The 20,692-nt window shown below is 39.9% G+C and overlaps 1 protein-coding gene across 11 annotated transcripts in view; it reads right to left on the reverse strand.

The window, feature by feature from the left end:
* bptf (bromodomain PHD finger transcription factor) overlaps positions 1-20,692 on the reverse strand; it is a 173,669-nt gene that overhangs the window by 146,269 nt on the left and 6,708 nt on the right. For all 11 annotated transcript variants that reach the window (XM_072242562.1, XM_072242559.1, XM_072242561.1 and 8 more), the window contains exon 2: positions 11,058-11,883. In XM_072242562.1, coding sequence (XP_072098663.1) covers positions 11,058-11,883 — 826 coding nt within the window. The remainder of the gene's footprint in view (positions 1-11,057; positions 11,884-20,692) is intronic.

Here is a 20,692-nt window from a genome sequence, read left to right on the forward strand (position 1 = left end):
TCTCACTGCTCCCCATCTGTAATTTCTTTGGCTCTTCAACTTTTCGACCACATTTTGACTCAGACTTGCTACCACAGCCATATATCCTTTCTTGGAACGTGCCTCCGTCGCCAACTTACTCCAGTTGGCTTTAGGATTCATTTCCGAGCCTCTCAATTTGGACCTTCTGAGGATCCCAGGTACTCACATTTTATTGGCTCTGCCTCTTGCCACTTCTCCCATCAAGCTCTGAAGGTGACCCTCTCCGCCATGAGGAGGTATTTGGTGTCCCTATCCCAGACCCTTCCACACCTTCGGGACACTTTCTTCACCGTATGTAATGGTCTTACCCATTATTTCATCCTCCGCCGGATCCACGTGTGCAATTGCTGTTTTTTTGACTTTGTCATGTTAGGCAAAGATCGCAAGATCCTACATCTACGGACTCCAGAGCCTGCTGGCCCTGAAACTAGCAGGCATGAACTTCAGGTTGCGGCCCCTGCCATTGATCTCGCCGGCTCCAACACCTCAGGGCATATTCAAAACTCGGACTCCAGCAACAACCATGGACACCTTCAAAGCCATTGCGCAACCACCAACTGCGACTCCAGCCTTGAACACCAGGCCGGGTCTTTATGTGCCCGTCTCCCCTTCCCCCACCAATACTCTGCAATCCCGTCTCCTTCAAATCCCATCGTCAGCTCCTGGGTACTCAGAGGCTCCATCTTCCTCTCACTCCAACCCTCCCCTCTCCACTGACACCCCCAGCCTCCCCCCTCCCCCCTCCCCCCTCTGATCCCAGCTCTCATCCGTGCCGGGTCTTTACCATCCCCTCCAAGCTTCAACTGTCTGAGGCAGAACGCTCTGTCCTCAGTAAGGGCCTCACCTTTGTCCCCCTTCGCCCACACCTCAGCGAGTTCCGTGTTCGCCATGATGCGGAACTGTTCTTCCGCTGTCTCCGTCTCCGAGCCTACTTCTTCGGCAAGGACTCTTCCACCCCCACCGATAACCCCTTCTCCCGTCTTCAACCCTCCTCTTCTTTATGGACACCCCGCTCTGGTCTCCTGCCTGCTCTGGATCTCTTTATCGCTAACTGCCGACGGGACATCAACCGTCTTGACTTCACCGCACCTTGTTCCCATTCCAACCTCATTCATTCCGAACGCTCTGCTCTCCACTCCTTCCGCACTAATCCTAACCTTACTATTAAACCCGCCGATAAGGGGGGGGTGCTGTTGTAGTTTGGCGTACTGACCTCTACCTTGCCGAGGGACAGCAACAACTCGCGGATACCTTTTATTTACCCCTCGATCGTGACCCCACTAAGGAGCACCAGGCCATTGTCTCCCACACCATCACCGACTTTATCCGCTCAGGGGATCTCCCATCCACTGCTACCAACCTTATAGTTCCCACACCTCGCACTTCCCGTTTCTACCTCCTACCCAAGATCCACAAACCTGCCTGTCCTGGCAGACCTATTGTCTCAGCTTGCTCCTGCCCCACCGAACTCGTTTCTGTATACCTCGACAAGGTTTTATCCCCCTTGTTCAATCCCTTCTTACCTACGTTCATGACACTTCTCACGCTCTTAAACTTTCCGATGATTTTAAGTTCCCTGGCCCCCAACGCTTTATTTTCACCATGGATGTCCAGTCCCTATATACTTCCATCCCCCATCAGGAAGGTCTCAAAGCTCTCCGCTTCTTTTTAGATTCCAGACCTAATCAGTTCCCCTCTACCACCACTCTGCTCCGTCTAGCGGAATTAGTCCTTACTCTTAATAATTTCTCCTTTGGCTCCTCCCACTTCCTCCAAACTAAAGGTGTAGCTATGGGCACCCGTATGGGTCCTAGCTATGCCTGCCTTTTTGTTGGCTTTGTGGAACAATCTATGTTCCGTACTTATTCTGGTACCTGTCCCCCACTTTTCCTTCGCTACATCGACGACCGCATTGGTGCTGCTTCCTGCACGCATGCTGAGCTCGTTGACTTTATTAACTTTGCCTCCAACTTTCACCCTGCCCTCAAGTTTACCTGGTCCATTTCCGACACCTCCCTCCCCTTTCTAAATCTTTCTGTCTCCATCTCTGGAGACCGCTTATCCATTGATGTCTACTATAAGCCCACTGACTCTCACAGCTATCTGGACTATTCCTCTTCTCACCCTGTCTCTTGCAAAAATGCCATCCCCTTCTCGCAATTCCTCCGTCTCCGCCGCATCTGCTCTCAGGATGAGGCTTTTCATTCCAGGACGAGGGAGATATCCTCCTTTTTTAAAGAAAGGAGCTTCCTTTCCTCCACCATCAACTCTGCTCTCAAACACACCTCCCCCATTTCACGCACATCTGCTCTCACTCCATCCTCCCGCCACCCCACTAGGATTAGGGTTCCCCTGGTCCTCACCTACCACCCCACCAGCCTCCGGGTCCAACATATTATTCTCCGTAACTTCCGCCACCTCCAACCGGATCCCACCACTAAGTTTATTATCCTAGTCCTGACGAAGGGTCTCGGCCTGAAACGTCGACTGCACCTCTTCCTACAGATGCTGCCTGGCCTGCTGCGTTCACCAGCAACTTTGATGTGTGTTGCTTGAATTTCCAGCATCTGCAGAATTCCTGTTGTTTGCGTTTTAAAACTGGTCTCCCTGTTGGCTGTCACAGGTAAAGTCATTAACAGGATCCTTCTGACGTGCTCCTTCCCAGAATCCAAGTATGAATGCTTTCAATCAGAGAAATAATGGCCATTCTCCACATGACAACTTCACAAGTAAACACATCATTTGGGGCACTGGCTATTTTCTGGCCTTTCTGACCCTGCAATGACCTTTGAATCTATCAAACGGAAGGGCAGTGGTTCACAATTCACAAATTTGGATTCCCACAGAAATTCACCTCCATTTTACTTGCCACCATAGCATGCAAGCCATGGTAGTAAATCAACAGCTCTACAACAAAGGCATTGAAATGAAAACTGCATCTTTATCCCTACACATTTTGCATCCTTGATGATGCTGCACATCTCCAACAAACTTCCATTGGGAATGGGAAAATGTACACTAGTTTCAATATTTTGGCAAAGGCAGATATGAATGATGAAATTCATAATTTCCTTCAATGAAACTTCAGTTAATACAAGAAAATTATATTTCTAGGTCAGGATCCCTGATATGACACAAAATTCACCATTTCCAAGGTAGCATTTCTCCCATCTCTCTCATGAGTCTTCTATCCAGACTTGGACTTCATAATCAGGCACCCCTGAAGATACAGGAGAAACACCCACTCATGTCTCCATAAACCCACTGAATTCATTGCAAAGGTAACTGAACTAATATTGCCCTCTCCCAGACCAACATATACAAAAGTTTAGTACTTCTAAATGGAATAATATATATATATATATATATACATACATATATACACACACACATTGACTGTACTTCAGTATTTTTCTATATTTATCATATTGCATCACATTGCAGCTGCAAAGTTAAATTTTTTTGACATATGCCAGTAATATTAAACCCGATTCTGATTCTATCCATACTTCAGTCACAGCACATTATTTCTTTGGAAACTGTAATAAGATGGCTAAACATAAATTCATTTTTACAAAATCACATTTAATTTACAGACAATTTTAGAACTTTACTATTGAATATATACTGTGGGAAAAGATATAACATCTCCAAGAAAAAAAATAATAATCATTCCTGGAGCAGATTTTCAGACAACCTCTACCAGTTATATGTAAATAGTCACTAAATTTACTCCAGACAGCCTAAGCTCCAATTTAAACAATAAATCCCTGGGCCAACTAGCAGTATTTTCTCACTACCATTCCTCTTGATATCTGAAAACTTTGATAAAACCACCATATAACCTTTAAATTCAAGGAAATACAACATCAGCTTCTATACACTTCTTCAGAATTTCACTGCAGAATTTTGTTAATACTAATTATTAACCTGCTAAATCTACCCTCCACTTCATTCAAGATTTGGTGCTCAGAACTGGTTACAGTTTCATTCAGCTGCAGCACAAATACTATCCCAATCTACCATAACCCTCTTCGTATTTGAGCCTTCTAAATATAAATTACATCAATGTATTGACTACTTTAATCATTTTCTGTAACAGTAGAAAATTGTTATAGATCTAGTGTGACCTGATATCTGCCTATGCCAATTTCCTTTTAACACAACTTTTACCCATTTGGTTAAACTACTACTAAAACTAACACTAGCAATCCGGCAACCAAAGATACCTCAAATCAGAATCCAGTTTGTTATCACCAGCTTACAGAATATTAAATGTGTGGTTTTGCAGCAGCAGAATAGTGCACTCTGGACAGTACTGGCTTTCTGTATCTCCTTTTAAGCTACCTTTAACTATGGTGAACACTGCTTCCCCATTAGCAGTCTATGCAAGACACAACTGGTCACATTCTGCAACTCTGAATTTCAATTGAATGTCCCAATTCTCTCTTTTGCTCTTCAGCCACTTTCCTAGCGAGGACTATAATCTACTTCCAATTAACCGAGCTTGAGCTTCAATTCAGACTTCTTCATATTTCCCAGTAACAAATACAAAACTAACTGGCTTTCCATCACATTATTCCCTTTCTTCATCATTATTAAAGAGCAGTGTGACATGCACCATTTTCCAAATAAAAAGAGTATTTACAGAATGCAAATAACTTTTGCATAACTAAAAAAGTTATGACAACTGCTTCCTTAAAAACCCAGGGATAAAAACTCTTTATCCTTTGTTAAGTTTTTGTCCTTCAGAATTATAATCATTCTCCATGGCTTCATATTCATCCATGAAAACCTCCCAGTGACCATTAACCTTATAGTTATCCTTTGCTCAACACCATTAAAATGGGTAACCTGGTCATTCGTATATTATTCGAAAACTGTCTAATGTGCATAAATTTAATGCTACATTTACTATACGACAACTCTTCAGAATTAATTCATGAGCTGTAAAGTGATTTTCGAACATCTCAAAAAGGTCAAGAAAGGTCCTATATAAACTTAAATTATTCTATTTAACTGTTACCTTCAGTTGTAATATACTCTTCATTGCTGTTATTCTGTTTTTTTTTTAAATATGCAATTAACTTTTTTGGGATGTACGAACTATTCACTTTGACTACCAGCCACAAAGTCATTATTGACCATCTTATTTTCATTTGCAACATGATTGTTATCTGCATGCTGGGGGGGGCGGGGGTTGCAGATTATGTCACCAGTTGGTTTTGTTGGCCACTGGAGCTTTTGCATCTTAAGGACAGAATTTAGAGTTATATCACATGAAAACATTTTTAAAAAAATAACCATCATTGATCTGCTGTCATCTTGACACACTGTTTCGTCAAATAGATCTAGTTCATTTCTAGTCTCTCCATTTTGGAAATTACATTAATAGTCACCACTAGACCAACCTTCGATCATAAGGCTACAAGACAAAGGAGCAGAATCAGGAAATTCAGCCCATCAAGTCTGCTCTGCCATTTTACAGTGGCTGATTTATTATTTTTCTCAACCCCATTCTCCTGCCTTCTCCACACAACCTTTGATGCCCTTACTAATCAAGAACCTGTGAACCTCCACTTTAAACATACCAAAGGACTCAGCTTCTACAGCTGTCAGTGGCAATGAATTCCACAACTTCTATATTCAAAAACTCTATAGATGCACCGCACAGAGAGCATTCTGACAGGCTGCATCACTGTCTCGTATGGGGTGGGGGGGGGGGCAACTACACAGGACCAAAAGAAGCTACAGAAAGTTGTAGAATTAGTTAGCTCCATCTTGGGTACTAGCCTCCATAGTATCCAAGACATCTTCAAGTAATGGTGCCTCAGAAAGACTGAATCCATTTTTAAGGACCATCACCCAGGACGTGCCCTCTTCTCATTGTTACCATCAGGAAGGAGGTACAGAAGCCTGAAAACACGCACTGTGCAATTCTGGAACAGCTTCTTCCCCTCTGCCATACAGTTCCTAAAAGGACATTGACCCCATAAACGCTACTTCACTTTTTTAAAAAATATATATACACACAGCTGAAACAAAGTTTCTGAACCCTTTGTAATTACCTGGTTTTCTGCATTATGTATAAAATGTGGTCTGATCTTCAGCTAAGTCACAATAATAGACAACACAATCTGCCTAAACTATTAACACACAAGCAATTGTACTTTTCACGTCTTCATTGAACACTGTTTAATCACTCAAAGTCCAGGCTGGAAAAATGTGAACCCTTGCACTTGATAGCTGGTAGAACCTCCTTTAGCAGCAATAACCTCAACCAAACGCTTCCTGTAGCTGCTGATCAGACTTGCACTATGGCAAGACAGAATTATTGACCATTCTTCCATACAAGACTGTTAGTTCATCATTATTTCTGGGATACCTTGCATGAACAGCCCTCTTCAGGTCATGCCACAGCATCTCAATTGGGTTAAGGTCTGGACTCTGACTTGGTCATTTTAAAACACTAATTTTCTTCTTTTTAAACCATTCTGCCGTTGATTTACTCATGTGTTTCAGATAATTGTCTTGTTTCATCATCCAACTTCTATTAGCTTCAGGTGATGGACCGCTACTCTGGCACTCACCTGTAAAATGTCTTGGTACAATTTTGAATTCATTGTTCCCTCAATGATCGCAAGCTGTCCAGGCTCTGTGGCAGCAAAGCAGCCCCAAACCATGATGCTCCTTCCACCATGCTTCACAATTGGGATGAGGTTTGGTGTTAGTGTGCAGCGCCCTTTTTCCGCCAAACATAGCAGTGTGCATTTCTGCCAAAAAGTTCAACTTTTATCGCATCTGACCACAGAACATTGTCTCAGAAGCGTTGTAGAACACCCAGGTGGTCTTTTGCAAACTTGAGACATGCAGCAACATTTTTTTTTGAAGAGCAGAGGTTCCCTCTGTAGTGTCCTTCAATGAACACCATTGCTGCTCAGTGTTTTTCTTATAGTGGACACATGAACACAGACCTTAACAGGTTCTAGCGATTTCTGCAGGTCTTCTGCTGTTACCCTTGGGTTCTTTATCACCTCCTTGCAGCACTGCACGTTGTGCTCTTGGTGTGTTCTATGCAGGATGTCCACTTCTAGCGAGAGTAGCAACAGTACTGAATTTCCTCCATTTGTTAACTATTTCTCTTACGCTGGACTGATGAACACTCAGGTCTTCAGAAATGCTTTTCTAGCCTTTTCTACCTTCACGCAACTCTACAATTCTTCTTCTAAGGTCCTCTGAAAGTTGTTTTGATTGAGGCACGGTGCACATAAACAGATATTTCTTAAGAGGAGCTGTCAGTGACCTTATTGTGTGTGTCTTTTTTATAGGGTAGGGCACCTCTCCAACCCACACAGCCAATCTCATCTTATTGATTAGAACACCCAACTCCAAACAGCTTTTGTAGAAGGCATTAATTACCCCAGAAGTGACTGTTTAAATGGTGTGCTCAGTATTGACAAGGAGAAGTACAATTGTTTGTGTTATTAGTTCAGGCAAATTGTGTTTGTCTATTATTGTAAATTAGATGAAGATCAGACCACTTTTTATGAGTAATTAATGCAAAACAGGTAATTGCAAAGAGTTCACAAACTTTTTCTTGCAACTATGTTATTCCTATTTTTTAAATCTATTTCACATATATATACACATACACACACACACTTACTGTAATTGATTTACTTATTTTTTTTTCTTTCTGTACTGCTAAGTTAACAAATTTCACGACACATGCTGGTGATAATAAACCTGATTCTGAAATTCACCACCCTCTGATAGATGCTGTCTTTTTGAGGTACTGCCTCCTGAAGATGTGCAAAGGGTTGCATTCATGATGGAACTGGCTAAGTTTACAACCCTCCACAGCCTCTTATGATCCTGTACATTGGAGTCTGGGCTGGAATGAGTCAGGATACTCTTAACAGAATTTGTAAGAATCTTCAATGACATACAGAATCTCCTCAAACTCCTAACAAAGTAGAGGCTCTGGTGTCCCTCCTTCATGATTGCATCCATGTGTTGGACCCAGGATAGTTCCTCTGAGATACTGATACCCAGGAACTTGAAGCTGCTCATCCTTCCCACTGCTGAACCCTCAATGAGGACCTGTGTGTGTTTTCCTGATTTCCCCTCCCCGAGTCCACAATCAATTCCTGATGCTGAGTGCAAGATTGTTGTTGCAGCACCACTCAACCAGCCATAAGATAAGATTCTTGTGAAATAACTGGGTCATTTTGCTATATTAAAGGATACTACACACGAGCAAGATTTTCTATTTTGCAAAATAGCCTTTGCAAATTTTCTGTATCATGAAGGTCCAAGAATGCACAAATAATTTTTAGCTGGTACTTGGTACTGAGCACACAAAAGATAAAATGCTTAAAATACAAGTGATGCATCTCATGTAGTAGTCCTGCCTAGCTGGTTACCTGTCAAAGCCTCAAATCTATTCAAGAATGTTAATAGTTTAACTTACACACATTAATTTTTTTAAAAAGTCATTAATTCTTAAAAATATCTAACTCTTAACCTGCCCTTTGAGAATTAACTTTCAAGATGATCATTAACAAAATGAAAAACTTTCTTTCAACCCGCCTAAAATATCCTAAAAGTTTTATAAAGTTGGAGAAAATCTCCCTATTTCCACATTCAGCACTTTGACTAAAGGTGGCCAGTAACCTATATGCCTTCCTAACTACATTATCTCCCTGCAATGCCACCTTCAAGAATCAATGGGCTTGTATTCCAAGGTCCCTCTGTTCCACAATACTCCTGAAGACCCTGTAATTCATGTTGTACATCCTAACCTCATTAGTGTTCCCAAAATGCATCACCTCACAATTGTCTGGATTAAACTTCACCTGACATATTTCAGCCAATTTCACCCACTCATTGTTATCTCTCTGCAGATTAAGATTTGGCCATCATTTCACATAAGTACACTTTAGCAACAACTTTGCTAAAACTCCAATATTCCAGCATACTCTGGATTTAGTTGCAAAAACCAAAACTGTCAATTAATTTACTGGACCTTATTCATATTACTACAAGACATTTTAATTCAAACATTGGGTGGTTGCTACATGGAACGGGCTGCCAGTGTGGAAGCTGTGGAGATAGGTGCAATGACATGACATGTTTAAAAGATATTTAGACACGTACAGATAGAAAAAGTTTAAAAGGTAAATATGCTAAATGCAGGCAAATGTGACAAACTCAGATAAACATCCTGATCAGCATGGAGGAGCTGGAACAATGGCACCACTTCCAGCTGCAAAATTTTAAAACTCCATGAATGCAGTACACTAGACTGAAAAAGCAATTTTTCATGTGCATATGCTGCCCTGCTGGAATGCCCCAGAAGCCAGGTTATACAACACTACTTGGACATAATATTAGCAAGATAATATTCAGACAAGAGAGTTCAATTGATCATTCAACAGCTTCATTATTTCACCCCATTACAAATTCATTTTGTTCCACCCACAGGTCCTCCCCAATCTTCTCCGCTACTTATTCCAGTTTCCTCTCTCAGTTCTAACGAAATGTCTTTGATCTAAAACATTGTTTCTCTTTCCATTGTCAAAATGTTATCTCTTCCAAACACAATCTCTGGTAGGTGATAGGAAACATATTGCCTTATATTAATATTCAAAATCTACCATGAAATGTCAGCAAGATCCAAAGATTATAATTGCCTATGAAAAAAGTACCTAATTGGGAATCATTGTCTCTTGGGAACATGTGTATTACTAAGTATCAAGGGAAAAAAAAATAAAATTTCAAAATAACTTGCCCCAAACCCAGATTACCTCAGTACTCTTGAAAAGAGAAAATTACAAAATAACAAGGCAATGGGACAAGGTAATTTTGCAAAGTCAAATGCAACTATAAAAATAATGCTCTATATATCAAATTCAAGTCTTTCATACATTTTCACTGAGTTGAAGTTTACCTATCACAATTTCTGAATAATTCACACAAGGAGTTACTTCTGCTGATTTTGTTTTTGTGGTAATGACTCAACAACACAACTACTTCCTACATGGATATCCTAGAGGCACTAGATTCACTGGAACATCCACAAAAAAACTCATTTCAATGCCTCAAAAAAAGTGCATCAGACTTGCAGGATGCAACATTGAAAATGCCACACAGGATACTAGAATATGCAAAAAAAAAACGATGTCAAATCTACTGGCTTGAACACAACATGACTGTTGTGACTTCATCAACAAAAAACAAAAATCTTTCCTGTTACATAAATTTTATTAAAACTTGCAGCAAGTTTGATATAACTTTTGTGTTTAATTAGTCAATTTTATTTGAGGATATATGCTGAAAAAAAACTATTTCTATGTGCTTCATGCTGACAAAGACTTGTCTAAATTACCACAATGCAGCCTTTCAAACTGAAAAAACTGGATTTCGGCTTTTCAGAAAACAGGACACACAAACTGAATCAAAAGAATCTTGGAAGAATTCCTTTCAAATTGTTAACACATGAAGATGTGGCAATTTATCCTCGCCTCCCAATTCTCTATCATCATTTAACAAAGTAACACAGCGACACAAAACAAATTTATCCATCCAAACTGATATCTGGATGCATCAAAAATGCCAAGGAGGAGCATATCACAACTCTATATATTTCTGCTAAAATGCACTTTGGGCCAAAACTCTGAAAGGATTTTGGATTCTTCAGATTTCAGATTTATTTATACTATGTACATCAAAACAGACAGTGAAATGTGTCATTCGCATTAACAACCAACATATCCAAGATGTGTTGGAGGCAGCCTGCAAGTTTCGCCTCACATTCTGGTGTTAACGTAGCATGCCCACTTCTCAGGGCAGAAAAAACAGAGCACAACAAAACATAACCAAGCAAGCAGTATTTTGGACACATTTTCAACCCAAGTTAACATTTTGAAATTATTAAAGTTCTCTGATTCCTATTTAATTAAGAAATTCTATTTACATTGACCAGAAGTACGTTTCCGAATTGGGCAAGTTCCATTAGTACAAAGTATACTTACATAATAATCCTTCTTGTCAGGAACCAATATTTCCTTCTGTGCCTGTCATATCCTATAGGCTCGTGGCGAACATAAGGTTTATTTTTCTGTATTTCAGGCACGCAATCAAAAACACCAACCACTTTATGTGCCACACATATCTCACACTGCCATTCATCCTCTGGCACCTCTTCAAGTGGTGGTTTCACACATTCCAAATGGTATACTGCTGAGCAGGTTTCACAGCAGAGAAGATCACCCAGCTTGTGACATACACGACAGTGGTCATCATACTGAATTACGCCCTCAGACATTAACTCCTCACGGGCAATGTTCGTTGTCAGGAACTGATCCACTAAAAATTGAAGAACTTTGATTTTATTTTCTATTGGTCCATATGGGTAGTCATCCTTTTCCTGATAAGGCAGTACATGATGGTATTCTGGGTCACTCTCACAATAAGCCCGTACCAGTTCTGGCCACGTCATTCCATCAATAAGGTACAATGTAGAATTGATGCTATCTTTTAAGTCAGCAGGACCAAAGGTGGTATTAGAGGAATCCTCTTCTCGTAAAATAGCTTTCAATAAAGCAATGTGCATTTCTGCAATTAACGTGCATTGCTCTTGACCAACCACGGCAGCACAAAAGTCTTCAAATCGGAAAGGTGAAAGTCGCAGGACTGTTCCAAAATTATTCAATACCTCATAAATAGCAATAATGCTCATCAGCTGTTCAGTGGGCACTAATAAGTCCTCAGAACATTTTGGAATATCAAGAGGAATAATGTCAGTCTCTTCAAATAGTGGCGACCGTGGCCGGTGGACCCTTGTCTGCCTTCTCCTTCCTGTAAATGCAGTAGAAAAATATAATTAAAATTTGTTCAACTTTCAAATCTAGTTCTAAATTCAGTGACAATACTTCTGTACATCTACGTTTTTAAATCAATTCCCTCAGTTTTGTTAAGGCAGTGGCATGTTGACATCGAAATCCACATTTGGCTTTTGCTCCATATGTCAAATATTGTGGGTCTGTGGATGACATGAATGGAGGGCACTCAACTGCTTTGTCTCTCAAACTGGTTGAAGACACTGGTAACCTGCTGTAACCAATATTAAAGCATCAAAGCTTTGATTACATGGAACCAGTTAAGACACAATCAGAAATTAGATGTATTCAATAAATCAATAATTGCATCTTTGAAATCTTTATTACTAAAAAATAGGCTGCAGTTAAATACTAACCAGCTGTTTCTCAAGCTTTTTTCCCCTTTTATCATCAATTACTGTATTTTACTTTTTTATTGCATTATCTCAAAACCAAGTAAGAAGTGCCTGAAGAGGTCTACTTCTGGAGATAAGACCATAAGATATAGGAGCAGAAGTAGGCCATTCGGCCCATAAGTCTGCTCCGCCATTCAATCATGGGATGATCCAATTCTTTCAGTCATCCCCACTACCCTGCTTTTACCCCCTACCCTTTGATGCCCTGGATAAACAAGAACCAATCTATCTCTGCCTTAAATGCACCCAATGACTTGGCCTCCACAGCCGCTCGTGGCAACAAATTCCACAGATTTACCACCCTCTGACTAAAGTAATTTCTCCGCATCTCAGTTCTAAAAGGACGTCCTTCAATCCTAAAGTTGTGCCCTCTTGTCCTAGAATCCCCTACCGTGAGAAACAACTTTGCCATATCTAATCTGTTCAGGCCTTTTAATATTCGGAATGTTTCTATGAGATCCCCCCCTCATTCTCCTGAACTCCAGGGAATACAGCCTAAGAGCTGCCAGACGTTGCTCATACAGTAACCCTTTCATTCCTAGAATCATTCTTGTGAATCTTCTCCGTGACTTCTATAATGATAAATCTGGAACTAGAACATCAAATTGCTCCAATCTTGGACGCTTCAAAAATGAGATCCATGCAAATAGATAAGGAACGTAATATTAGAGCTTGCAGAGTCTCCTCCAGAGGCTAAATGAATGACCCACAATGCTGTTAAAACCTAGTGTCTTTTGTTCTGACATCCAATTGTACAAATGTATCATTGCATTGGGGCAGAACAACAGTTCAGTGCAATTTCACACAGCTCCAGAGACTTGGGTGCAATATTCTGCTTCCTTATTCTTCCTGTTCTGATTCCCTCCCATCCCCATCCCCTGCCCCCATGTTCCAAAACAAGGCTACTTAGCAGGTTCTCTGGCAACTGAAAAACAGTGGGTGCCAGCAGAACTGGTGGAGGGGGTGTGGAGAAATGGGGGATGCAGGGTGGGGGGGGCGAAGAAAGCAAAATTAGCATGGATAGCTGCTTGGTGAACCTGTATCCTTGTTGCATAATTTACACAGACATTCATCAGAACACTGTCTTTGTCTCTCATTATCTAATGTTATGATGCTTTCTGACTAATGACCATTACAAGTTAACTAGAGGAAATGCTGCCATTTAACATGTCAACATACATCTTTTCCATCCTCTCACAGAGGAGGGAAAATTCCCAGATTTTCAACTCTCAGATAATAGACTATATATACTTCCAGGAGAGGTAAAACAATTCTAAATATGTTTAAGAGATAGCAACAAGGGCAGCTAGTTTTCTCATATCTTCCCTCCCGCCTACTGGAATACCTACACTGGGTAAAACATACATACTCATCAAGATGTGCAATGAAATACAAAAGTATCAATTTAAATTTCTTGCAGATCAATGGGATCACCTGCCTATTCCAAATAGAAGCCAAAGTTTTAAAAATTACAAATAGACTTTTGGAATAACTGTAAATTATTTTGTTACAGTATAGCTGAAGCACAACCCAGATCATGGATGAACTTTGAAATAATTGTGACATGTTGCTGATAAGGCAGTAAACTGCCGATAATTATTATTTACTTTATGTAATTGTAGTATTTTGCATAAATCAGTAAGTTTATTTGTTTCAGGGGAGCAGCTTTTATTAATACTTTTTTGGAAACATTTAAGTCATGCCATTAAATTGTCACTGAAGAGTATTTTTCCTAGTATATATCCCCTTAGTGAATTGCAAATCTTTGCTCTAATTCAAGTATGCAACTGGTTTAGTTTGCAAGATCTGCTGCACAAACAGGCAAGCTCTGAGCCAAAGAGTGAATTGAAAAAGAGTGTGCTACAGGAAAAGCCAAGACATAGGTTAGAGATCAAAAGAGTGAGAGATAGTCTGGGCAATTGCAAAATACATTTAATATTGCAGAATACATATTTTTTTTTTAAGTAGGGCCTTGGCCACAGCAGGTTTCAGAGCCTGTAAGGAAAAGGAAATATAAATAACAAAAACTATTATAACTGCTTTTCAAATTATGTCAAGAATTATTTGTATTTAGAAAGTATCTCTAATATAAAACAAGGCATTCACAGAAGACAAATCAAATGAAAACCTGCAGAGTTTCCAGGTGTCAAGATCTCTGAGGATCTAACCTGGTCCCAACATAATCAATGTATCTATAAAGGAGGCAAGACAGTGACTATACTTCATTAGGAGTTTGAAGAGATTTGGTATGTCAACAAATACACTCAAAAACTTCCATTGATGTACCTTGGAGAGCATTCTGACAGGCTGCATCACTGTCTGGTATGGGGGGGGGGCACTACTGCACAGGACCAAAAGAAGCTGCAGAGGGTTGTAAATTTAGTCGGCTCCATCTTGAATACTAGCCTACAAAGTATCCAGGACATCTTCAAGGAGTGGTGTCTCAGAAAGGCAGCATCCATTATTAAGGACCCCCAGCACCCAGGGCATGCACTTTTCTCACTGTTACCATCAGGTATGAGGTACAGAAGCCTGAAGGCACACACAGTGATTCAGGAACAGCTTCTTCCCCTCTGCCAGCCAATTCCTAAATTGACATTGAACCCGTGAACACCACCTCACTTTTAAAATATATATTATGTCTGTTTTTGCACGATTTTTAATCTATCCTATATACTGCAATTGATTTATTTATTAGTATATTTTTCTTCTTCTTCTATATTATGTATTGCATTGAACTGCTAAGTTAACAAATTTCACGACACATGCCAGTGATAATAAACCTGATTCTGAGAACCATAAACAAAAATAATAATGAAAGGTGAATTTCATCAGCTCAGAGCTTCCCTCCTTCCTAACAGAAGAAACACAGATTCCACCTGCACTGGCTTCTAGCTCAGGCCATATGACTGGGTAATAAATTCAGAAACATACATACACATTTATCAAGATGTGGACACCACACTATAAAATTCAAATGTATCCCTTAACAGAAATCCATGATTTAAATTTCTTGCAGAGAGAAACGTGGAATAAGAGAGATTAAAGCAATTAGTTGTATTGTGGTTAACTTCAACATTACAGATAGTGGAAGCAGCTACCCATTCCATGAAATGTTTCCCTATTGAACAAGTAGCAATGAGACAGAGTGAGAGACCCCAGAAATTAGCAAAAGAATTGTCAAATCAAAATGCATAATACTGAAAAAAATTCACAGATCATTTATAAGTGCACTAGACCAAAGATCTTGAGGAAAAACTTTATCATGGAAATCTGTAGAAGTTAATTCGTTGAATATTGGACAGCAGGAATTTTAAATATTTTACTACGAAAGCTACTTGATTTATGATAATACCTAATTCCAATTCTCAATACAAGTTATAAAACAAGAAATTATCAAGAATGCAACTAAGGTTGAGCAGTAAATGTGGCTTTCCCACTTTTATCAACGTTTGCAGAATTAAAGAAAGAAACTGACATTATTCTGTGTAACACACATAAAAGTTGCTGGTGAATGCAGCAGGCCAGGCAGCATATTCTGTGTAAATATCTTTAGGCAAGTAAGCTTAAAAATATTTTAATAAAGTAAAATTTTGCACAACACACCAATGACACAGATTAAGTAATTTACTAAAATACCTTACTTCCAGCAGTTTGTCACCTTTTTAAATGTTCAAGTTTTGAACAGTTAATGAGGAAAAACGTTGTTTATGTTTGAAATGCATCCAGTCATATTGCAAGGCACAATTTTGCAGCTTCAAAATCATTACTACTGATGCCATTATGAAACCAAACCTCTTCACATCATCTTCAAATAACATTTCAATAAATCAACAAAAGGAATTCAGCTTGACCATGTATTAACATTATTTGAAACACCAAATGACAACTTAAGACAAAAAAAGCAGATTAACACAGGAAAGATTTCAAATGCCACAATTCAGTTGGGGCAAATAAAAATAAGGGTTCAGCGAGGGTGAAGGGGAGAATAAAAAACAGAAAAAGGAGAGAGAGTGGAAGAAAATAAAACAATTAGAGAATATCACATCACATATCACACAACACTTGAATTGTGTTGCTTCTTTTGGCAAACAAGTGATTACTCACTGTGAAAGCAGTATCACTTTCTGCGATATGTAACAAGATATTGCTTCTCTCTCAAACTACACTGTTTTAGATCATACATTTCGTTCAGAATTAAATCACTACTCTTGAGCATTCTCCCCCTAGTTTAACCAACTAAATTAACAACTGACTGGCACACCTGGGGAGAGGACAGTGGAGCATGGGAGAAAAGAAAGGGGAGGGGGAGCAAACGATGGTAATGGGCAGTTTTGAGAAGGGGTGAGATGGCAACCAGAAAAGGAAATGGATAAAGAGAAAAGGGTGGGGGGGGGGGGGGGAAAGAGAGAGAAATTACTGGAACTCGGAGAAATGAATGTTCATACCATTAGGTTGGAAGCTACCCAAAGTGTGCTCCTCCAACCTAAGAGTGGTCTCATCGTGGCAGTAGACCATGGACTGACATGTAAGATTACGAATGGGGATTGAAATTAAAATGGTTGGCCACTGGGAAATCTATTTTTTGTAGTTGGATGGAGCGAAGGTGCTCCCCCAATCCCCATTGGGTCTCAACAATGCAGAGGATGCCGCACCAGAAGCATCGTATACAGTAGATGACCCTGTCGGGCTTGTGTGGTGTTGCCTCACTTGGAAGGACTGCTGAGGTCCTGAATGGGGGTGAGGGAGGTGGTGCAGGGGCATATACAGCACTTCACCCAGTACCAGGAGAGAGACAGTGGGAAGGAATAAGTGGATACAGGAGTTCACATAGACAGTGATCTACATAAGGATTTGGATTTGGCTTATTATTGTCACATGTACCAAGGTATAGCAAAAAGCTGTCTTGCATAACGTCTAGTCATTACACAATGTACTGAGATAGTACCAGGTGAAACAATACCCGAATGCAGAATGAAGTGCGACAGCTACAGGGAAAATGCAGTGCAGTTAGACGCATAGGCATCCTTCTCAACATTATTGCTCTTCAATTTTTTTTTGTTATCCACTAGCATAACGTAATTCACCAAAGACCCTTTCTTTCCTGTGATTAATGATCACTCCATTAGTCATAGAGCAACACAGTATAGATCCAGTCCCTTTGGTCCAATGAATACACACCATGTTGCCCACCTAGCTAGTCCCAATTTCCTGCATTCGGCACATATCCATCCAGGTTCATCCCCTTCATGTACCTAGTCAAGTGCTTCTACAATGATACTATAGTACCTGTCTCAATCACTTCCTCTGGCAACTCATTCCATATACTCATCACCCTCTTCTTGAAAAGGCTGGCAGTCATATCCCTTTTAATTCAATGCCCTCTCATGCTAAGTATATATCCCATAGTTTTGGACTTGCTACCTTGGGGAAAAGACCCTTACCATCAACCTGTGCCTCACAATTTTAAACACTTCTACAAGGTGACCCCTCAATTTCTTATGTTCCAAAAAAAAAACTAGCCTGGACAAACTCTCCTTATAACACAGGCCCTCTAGTCCTGACAATATCCTAGTAAATCTTTTCTGCACTCTTTCAAGTTTAAGCCCATCCTTCCTATAACAGGGTGACCAAAACTGTGCACAGTAGTCCAAGTGCAGCCTCACCTACCAGTGACTTGTACAACTGCAACATAATGTCCGAATTCCTACACTCAATGCTCTGACTGAAGGGCAGCATGCTAAATGCCTCTTCCATCGTCCAATTCCAGTAATTCCTTAGTCCAATCCTAATTTCAATTTTTTCTGTCAAGCTAATGAAGCAAACCAGATGCCAGCATTCTGTAATGATTATTCTCAAAGTTTAAGCTAAAAACCATTATTTAAAACAAGTCACCAGTTCATCATTTTTAAATCAATAATGGATTACTACCACATGCAAGTTTTAAACTTGGCTCTGCATCAAAAAATAATTTTAAAATAATTTAAATAATTAATTTACAGTACTGTGCAAAAGTCTCAGGCACCCTAGATTGTTTTTAATATAAATTTTGTTTTACATGTTTATGTTTTAGTCTTCTGCATTAGTGCACCAGTAGAAAAGACCAAATGTTAGATTTCCAAATGTTCATTTTCTTAAAATTTAATTGTTATAGATGTTGGAGAAATTTTTCCAGCTACATTGGCACTTGGAAGCAAGGCAACAATGGTGGGCTGCCCCTAGCACATCCCTAGAATTTGGTCATTGACTCAAATAATGCATTTCACATCTGACAAATAAAGCTACAGCTAAAGCTAATTAAAGTTCTAAGTTAATCCATTAGAATTATGTTATGACACCCTACACCTCTTTCATAACCTAGACATTGTGGCCCTTGGTCACAATAGTGCAATATGCTTACCAGCTGGTATATGTAGCAACAGCTATATATATTTCAATTGCAGATCAACTGTTACCCATGGCAAAATACACTAATACAAATAATCTAAAAGTAAAGAAAATATGGGGGAAAAGAAATGAACAAGGGGACAAAATAGCCACCGCAACTCAATTCTTTCAATATGATGCAGGATTTTCAACTTGAGTACAGTGTCAAAACAGGCTGTCCAGCTTGTCTAAAATGATTGTGGTTTCAATCGCATAACCAGTCAGTAGTATGTTCACCCATTCCAAAAGCTACCAGGCTGAAAGTAAAAGCTCACTATAATTAACAGAACTATACACCATGTCACCAAAGCTATCCATAAGAATAGTGTCAGAGAGTGGCAAATTTCAAATAGTGCTTATAAAGGTTAACTATTCAGTATGTTGGCATATTAAGCAGATATACATTATAGGGCATTCCCCTATTGCTCCTTATCTATAATGCATATTAACTCACTAGTATACAGTTTAAGATTACCTCTGTTCCCCAAAAATGATGCTCAGTCCCAAACTAAAAGAGTACAGATCGTCAGTACCTCTTAGGTAACAAAATACTTCTCTATTTTGTACCCGAAAGATCAAAAATATACCATCTCCAAACTGCTTGAAACATGTTAAAATAACTAGTTCTTCAATTCTACCAGTTATTAAAATGACTAGCTCTTGAATTCTATCAAAGTCAAACTGCAGTTTTTAATTATTCATTCTCAAATGTTCAATGACCAGAGCCAAATTGCATTCTTGTACCAAAGCCATCATGGCCTTTCTTGTCTGTCCCTCAACCCCTAATGCTCTGGAAGGCTGACCTCTTTTTCCTCACTTCCGTTTTTCAGCACTGTTTTTCCAATTCTTTCTACCAAGGAACACAAGGAAATAAGAATGGACCAGCACCTGGTGTGTCAAGTCCACTCTAACATTTAAAGTTATCTGCCCTAGGCCTGAACTCCTCTTCCATACTAGTTCCCAAAGCCCCAAATTCTCCAATCTTCAATTGCCTTTCCAGTTAGCCAATCAATAGCCTGTTCTTTCTATGGAGTCAATTATACTGTTAAAAACAAAAATAAAATCACCAAAAGAAAACTTAATACCGGATGCAAATTGGAACATGATTTTCATAAGTATATTATTCAGGTACGTCAGAGTTACAAGTCTGGGGAAAAAATCTTACCTTTGAAATGCTTTTAGTAACTAAAAAAAATTGTGATACTGCAAATTCAGAACATTGTCAACTCATTAGAGATCCTGAATTTGAGCCACATTAAGTCCACAAGCTGAAGATATTTCTCCTGCTCATCCCTAAGCTTAGGGGGAGACAATGATACCTAACAGCAACTCCTTTGCTTGCATCTTAGAAAACAGCTCCATTTCCATCTTTAATATCCCTATTTTTCCCTTTAAGGGTTCTTTTGAAGACCCGGACCTGGAGTTGCACACTGACTTCAGCTCTTTGTGGGAATGGGACCCGCTCTCAGAGTTCTACAACTGGTCGTTATTCGATATGCCAAGGATGCAGCCCAAGAGATTAGCTTGCCTTTGGAGTTCTGGGAGCTCGTGGCTCTGGAGACGGGCGGACCGAAGGTCAGTGTCCCAACAGGAAATCAGTGTATCGTGGGAGACGGAAGATCTCTGGCTATGTGCCAAGAGACCCAAGATCTTTGGGCACAGAGCTTGGAAAAAGCAATGCAACGGACTTTTAATTGTAATCAGCAAGTTGTTAGGTCTCCCCTCTCGCTGTGAAATGAAGACACCTCTTTCTCCCTTATTAGGGAGGGGGCGGGAGCGCGCACCTGTGGTATGTTGAATACCAGCTGAACGAGTAGTCTTTAGGGTTCCACAAGTGCGTCTTTGCTGTTGCTTTGCTGCATGCTTGAGTGCTTGGAGGTGGGTGCCAATACTTTTTTTTTGCTGGTGGGGGAGGGGGATCGTTGCTTTGCTGCTGCTTAAGCGTGG

The sequence above is a fragment of the Mobula birostris genome, chromosome 24 (genome assembly GCF_030028105.1).
Source record: "Mobula birostris isolate sMobBir1 chromosome 24, sMobBir1.hap1, whole genome shotgun sequence".
NCBI classification, from domain to species: domain Eukaryota; kingdom Metazoa; phylum Chordata; class Chondrichthyes; order Myliobatiformes; family Myliobatidae; genus Mobula; species Mobula birostris.